At 58.2% G+C, this 6300-nt stretch overlaps 1 protein-coding gene across 7 annotated transcripts in view; it reads left to right on the top strand.

Moving 5' to 3' along the window:
• The window catches only part of Calcoco2 (calcium binding and coiled-coil domain 2), a 16219-nt gene extending 10344 nt beyond the window's left edge, over positions 1-5875 (top strand). Inside the window, exons 10-15 of one of the 7 annotated variants that reach the window (XM_010620116.3) lie at positions 571-726; positions 1467-1562; positions 2947-3082; positions 4495-4649; positions 5215-5324; positions 5655-5875. In XM_010620116.3, coding sequence (XP_010618418.1) covers positions 571-726; positions 1467-1562; positions 2947-3082; positions 4495-4649; positions 5215-5324; positions 5655-5703 — 702 coding nt within the window. In that variant the 3' untranslated portion in view covers positions 5704-5875. Of the gene's footprint in view, positions 1-570; positions 727-874; positions 1235-1466; positions 1563-1850; positions 2176-2946; positions 3083-4494; positions 4650-5214; positions 5329-5654 lie in introns of those variants that run through there. The other 6 variants (XM_033762997.1, XM_033762996.1, XM_033763001.1 and 3 more) reach the window with 6 other exon arrangements.
• Positions 5876-6300: the final 425 nt, after the last annotated feature.

Genomic DNA, 6300 nt, shown 5'->3' with positions numbered 1-6300 from the left:
CTGCCCCGCGTGTTCACATTCAGCCTCCATCCGGCTGCTGCCTGCCCCGCCGCGTGGCTGTGTCCTCTGACTTCGCCAGGAAATTCCTTTCAATCTGTAGCCATCCGAAGGTTTGCCCTCGTGGGACAGCTGTACCGGCTTGTGTCTCTTGCTTTTGAAAGACCAGAGCGTCCAGCGTCTAGATCGGGGCTGAGTACCACCCATCAGGCCGCAGGGGGTCCTGGTCTGTGTGTGTGTTTGGTGCTGGGGGCGGAGCGGCACCCCAGCCCCACTGCCCCGCGTGTTCACATTCAGCCTCCATCCGGCTGCTGCCTGCGTGGCTGTGTCCTCTGACTTCGCCAGGAAATTCCTTTCAATCTGTAGCCATCCGAAGGTTTGCCCTCGTGGGACAGCTGTGGGCTCCCTCGGTTTTCTTCCTTCCCGTGCCTGTGCGCAGTGCTGCCGGCTGCGTTGCGTTCACCATGGGGCGCGAGCGAGCGTACAGGGCACCCGGCTTCCTTCTCCCCTCGCCGGGTGCTAGCTCGGCAGCAACCCAGTCAGGCTCTAACCCGGCCCTGTCTCCCTCCGCAGCCTAGGGGAGAGCCGGCCGCAGGGGAGGCGAGGTTAGTGCAAGAGGTGGCGCGGCTGAAGGCGCAGGTAGAGGCCGGGAAAGCCTGCTTCTTAGAGAAGTACAAGGAGTGCCGCCGGCTGCACAGACAGATCAGGCAGCTCAGGGCCGCGGTGCGGGTAGGTAACGGGCGCAGGGTGCGCGCCCCGCGGGGAGAGAAGCGGCTTCTCCCGAGAGGGAGGGAAGGTGCCGGGCCGGGCTCGGGAGGGGCCGAGTCGCCCGGTCCTTCCGTGTAGACGCCGCCCTTTCTCATTTCTGCTCCGTGAGGAGGAGGAGGTGATGCCGGAGCGGAGGAGCCAGCGGGAGCCGGCGGGGATGGGGAGCCGGGAACCCGTGGGCAGCACCGACGCCGCGTAGCACCCTGGCCGATGTCACTGCCCCAGGGTCCGCTGGCAGCGCGCAGCAGCTTGGGCACCAGCATTCAATAAAAACTCCTGGCACCAAAACCTCACCTAGTAGGGTTAGCTTAAGTGCGTGCTGGAGGTTTGTGCGTGTGTGTGGTGTGGGGAACGCGCCGGGCAAAGGCCTCCGTCCAGCTCCAGGCCCTTTATCCTCGGGGGAACCGCCGGATCCTGTCCTCCTGGCAGGGGCTGCAGCACCAGGCCTGGGGCCGCAGGCTTCCGGAGCGAGGTGTTTGTGCAGAACAGACGGGGTGAACTAGCCTCTGACGGCGGGTGTTAAGGTGTCCCAACTCGGCCTCCCTTCTGTCTGTGGTCCCCGCTCCTCGCAGAAGCCGGGCCTGGGTGACGATGCCGGTCTGTGAGCAGCACCCGCCTGGTCCTGCTGCTTTCTGCCCAGTTCTCTCCCCCACCCTCGGCCCCTAGTAGGTGACACTGATTCCACATTTTATTGTCAGCAGGATGAGAACTTGGACCTGTCCAGGCGCCTAGGAGAGAACAAGGTTCTGAGTGATTCTCTGCAGGGAGAGAAAAATCTGCTGGAAAGAGAAAATGACGTAAGTGTGGAGGGAGTGGGAACCACAGCAGTGGGCGGATAAAATAGGAAGTGGAGGCCGGGGATTTAGCTCAGCGGTGTCGCTGCCGCCTGCCTCGAAAGCCCAAGGGCCCAAGTTCAATCCCTAGTACCCAAAAAAAGGAAGAATAAAGGTCCGTTTCGTGGCGTGAGCAAAGCACCAGTGGAACCTGCTCTCCTGCTCCACTATGAAACCCTCCCTCTGCGCCACCCTGACTGGCACGGCCTGGCATGGCCGTGGTGAAAACACTTCCTGCTTGTAACCTCACAGCTGCTGCACTCGCACCTGGGCCAGGGGGCTCCTGCCGTGCTGCTATGCGTTCCTGCAGGAGCAGAAGTGTGGTCGGAACCAGTCCTGGACCCGGGGCAGGGCCCTAAGAAAGGGCTGTGTGCCCCATCCGCTCGCTCGCTCGCTCACGCGTTCCTCCGTCCGTCACTGCATTCTCCCAACCACACTGGCCACCCTCACTGGCTGACGGGAGAGGATGGCAGCAAGTAAAGTGACTGCTGCAAAAGTCACCCTGATCCCAGCGTCAGAGAACCAGGTGTCCACAGTGTCCCCAGCTCCGCCCATTCTGTAGCCTTTTTGGCTTTTTTTTTTTTGTTTTCCTTACCAGGAATCAAACTCGGGACCCTGTGCCTGTGAGGCAGGCAATGGAACCACAGAGCTAAATCCCGGGCCCGTACTTTTAATAATTCTAAAGTGCACAGTTCAGCCTGACATGATGGTACACACCTGTAATCCCAGCACTTGGGAGACTGAGGCAGGAGGGTTTTCATTGTGTTCAAGGCCAGCCTGAACTGTATAGTGAGACCTTGTCTCAAAAAACACAATCTTTTTTTTTTTTGGCACTGGGGATCGAACTCAGGTCTTTGTGCCTGTGAGGCCGGCAGCAGAACCACTGAGCTAAATCCCCAGCCTGAAAAACTCAATATAGCTCCTGCTACCCTCCTGTGTCCAAACGACATTTGCACACCCACTTAAGCTGGGGTATATTAGAGATTCAAAATGTTTTTGCTTTATTTGGTTTCAGTTTTTTGAGCTAGGGTCTCACTATATAGTAGCTCAGGCAGACCTCAGACTGCTGGTGACCCTCCTGCCTCAGCTTCACGAGTGCTGAGATAGATTACAGGCGTCCACCACCACACCCAGCTAAAGTTCTTTTTTGTGTTATGAACAAAAATGTTTTGGCTTCAGGAATAAAGCACTCAGACCCTTGGACTGTTAGGGTGCTGCTCCTGGTTTTGTGGAAGTACAGGTTCTCGTTTATGGGGAGCCACATTGTAAGGCGCCATCCCCGCCAGTTCCCGGTGGCCCGAAAGTTATTTGCTTTCAACACACCTGTAAACCCTCTGTCTGCCCTCAGCTGTTGAGGAAGGAGAGCTGCAGGTTGCTGAGTTACCAGCGTCTGAACTTTGACTCTCTGCTGCCTCGAGCACCAGCTTGGAATCAGGAAGGCAAGGATCCAAACCCGGGCCTGGTCTTTGGAAACCCGTACTCTGGTGAGAGCGCTTCCCTGCAGCCTCAGGGCCCTCCCCGCATCCCTCTCCCTCTCTTCTCTTCTTTGGCGCTGAGATGCTGATTGTGAGTAGTCTCATCATTAGGCTTGCTGGGCAGGACGCAGTAGAAAGATGGCCAGGGAGCCCTGTTAATTGAGAAATCAATCTGAGTCCGGAAGACGCAGAGCAGCTCCTGCACTTAGGCCGCAGGCGCAGATTGTGTCCTGCAGCTGTGGTGCAGATGCACGAATCAGAGATGCGTCTGTGTGCAGGAGCTCGCTCTGGGCCGGGAAGACCCAAAACTGGCAGCGACGGGTCCGCGGTGGGGTGACGTGTCCCTGTCCGTCAGGGAGCTTTTCCTGCATCTCACAGCCATGCGCCACCTCATGTGCTCCCTTGGCAGCATTAGCAGAAAGAATCTTTCCTTACGAGGCAGGTCACGGAGCCACTGAGCTAAACCCCCGGCCCGAAGAATCTGCACGCATGTGGGGCCCAGGGGTGGGGCCATTGTAGTGTGAAAGTCTGGTTAACACCTTGGCATTCTCCGCCCTGCCAACGACAGCTTCTGCAGGACGAGTCCTAAGAAAGGGAGGACGAAGCCCCTCATGCCGTCCGGCTGAGGAGGGGCCTCCTGGGTCCTGGGCAGGCAGAGGACCCGGACGGAGGCGGGGCCAGGGCCGGCGGGGTCGCAGGGCTCTGCAGCTATCAGGACCCCGGGGCCGCCCGCCCCACAGTACCGCTTGCAGGGAGGACACCCAGCCCCGAGACGCAGCCCTCCCTGGGGGCCTTAGTGGGCTGCATCCCAGGCGTTCACCCCGAGAACCTGGCAGCCCAGAGGGGCTGAAGGTCCTGGTCCTTGGTCTCCCTGAAGTGGTGGCCCCTCTTTCGGCTAAGGGAGAAGCAGTGTTCAGGGCCTGGGAGGGTCGCTCAGCAGTGAGTGCCTGCCCGGGGTGTGCAGGGCCCCGGGTCTGAGCTCCACCACCTATGGAAGAAGAGGGGAAGGAAGTAGGGATTCCAGCGAGACAGGTGCGAAGCCGGGGGTCAGTCCTGCCGCACGCAGCTCTCAGGACGACAGCCCCTGAAGGTGCTCGCTGTTAGGAAAATTTTCTTCTGAGCTCTGTAAATACCACATTAGCCGGTGGGAAGGGCAAAAACAGGAGCTGTAAAACAGCTTCAGTAATACCCGGAGTAATTGCCAGCTGCAGGAAATGGATTTGTTACTATAAAAAAGCAGGGCCAGGATTTAGTTCAGCGCGCACCACACCTGCCTTGCAAGTGCAAGGTCCTCAGTTCAATCTCCCTACCAAAAAAAAAAAAAAAATTATATAAAAACAACCAAACAACAAAAAATGCTAAGAATCCGCCATGTGTGTCACGGATGACGCGGTCTCACTGAATGAGGTCTTTCTCCTCAGGCACCCAGGAGAGGTCCAGCCCCGGCCCAGTGAGGTGCCCGGCACCCTTGCGCGGGCCGCAGGTCCCCAAGACTTTCCGGCCCCTATCAGTGCCCAGGCTTCATGGAGCAGACGTTGGGTGGAAGCAGAGGGTGACCCTGAGCCCCGGCGCCTCTGTGAGTTCTGCGGGGCAGGGAGGGAGGCGCCCCTGGGCGGAGGAGCCTGGAGCACCTCTGAGTGTGCGGCTGCTCATCTGCTGCTACTGGGTTTTATTTTGTTTTTTGTTTTTGGAAATGGAACCCAAGGCCTTGGTGCATCCTCTGCTCTTAAAAAAAAAACATTTTTTAAGCAGGTTCTCACTAAGTCCTGCCCAGACTGTTCTGGAACTTTCAGTCCTGCCTTAGCCTCCCAGAGTGCCCAGGTAGATGCTATGTAGTTCAGACTGACTATGTAGCCCTGGCTGGTCTCGAACTCACAGCGATCCTCCTACCTCAGCCTCCAGAGTGCTGGGATGACAGGCGTGCGCCACTACGCCCAGCTCCAGCTCCTTTTTAAAAATTTATTTCAAGACAGTCTTGTTAAAGTCCCCGAGGGAGCTGACCTTGAATGCGGTGTCTTCCTGCCTCAGCCCTCCCAGTAGCTGGCCTCCTAGGCACCCGCGCGGCTGTCCCACCTGGCACTCGGGACGCAGTGGGAAACCGCGGTGCAGGGCCTGCGCTCCTGACCTCTGCTTCCTGGCAGGAGGAGCGGCAGCAGGCACAGGGCCACTCTAGAATGTGTCTGATTTGCAACAAGACCTTCGCAGAGACAGAGAAGCAGATCTTTGAAGACCACGTGTTCTGCCACTACCTGTAAGTACCCGCCGGGCAGCGCACAGACTCTGCGGCCTAGAGCAGCCCCAGGTGGGCTGAGCGCCGTGTCCGTCCTCAGAGCCCCGCGGTTGTCCTCTGCCCAAGTCAGGCCTAGCGGTGGAGACAGAAGCAGGGTCTCCTCCTCCTCCTCCTCCAGGGAAAAGGCACAGCGCGGCCCTGTGTGCAGCTCCACCACCAAAGGTGTCTCCTTAACTTGCATCTTCCCCACCACGAACAGGCAGCGCTTCCTTCACAGAGCCTTTGTGTGCTCGGCTGTCTCCGCTCTTTGAGCTTCCTTTTTTGTTTTGTTTTGTGTTTTTCTGGTACCAGGGACCAAACTCAGGATCCTGTGCTTGAGACGCAGGCGCAGCACCTCTGAGCCACCTCCCCGGCCTCCTCTGAGCTCTGTGCCCTCGGCTGTCGTTGCTGTCGGTCTTAGTGGTTCACTAGGAGTCATTAGAAATTTAGATGTTCTATTTGGGTGGGGTTGCCGAATACTGAAGCAGCTGTTGTTAATCTGTAACACTAAAAATAAATGACTTTTTCAGGGACTTAGGTGACAGAAGCCTTCAGTGGATGGTTATTTGTTCAGTGGGTGGCGGGTGCGTTGGTTTTTTGAGTCTCACTATATAGTTCAAGTTGAACTCACTATGTAGCCCTGGCTGGCCTCGAACTCAAGGTGACCCTCCTGTCTCAGCCTCCTGAGTGCTGGGATGACAGGCGGGCGTCCCCACACCCGGCTTTACAATCTTTTAAGCGGGTGGATTCTGGGAGTGGTGGCCTGGCAGTGAATCCTCTTCACCTGTCTTAACTGTTCTCCAAAAGTGGGCCGCACTTAGGCTGGGGCACAGTTCAGTGACCTCCACCAGATTCGCCCGCAGAGCTCTGAGGGAGCAGCTCCACTACCGGCCCCTGTGGCACTGGGCCCGGCCACTCCCGCACCATTCGGACCGAGCCCCGCCCCCCACCCTGCCGC

This window comes from Fukomys damarensis, unplaced genomic scaffold (assembly GCF_012274545.1).
Source record: "Fukomys damarensis isolate Sample0158 unplaced genomic scaffold, DMR_v1.0_HiC HiC_scaffold_13, whole genome shotgun sequence".
Classification (NCBI taxonomy): Eukaryota; Metazoa; Chordata; class Mammalia; order Rodentia; family Bathyergidae; genus Fukomys; species Fukomys damarensis.
Note: the sequence above shows the minus strand (reverse complement) of the source record. Positions and strands in the feature narration are given on the sequence as shown.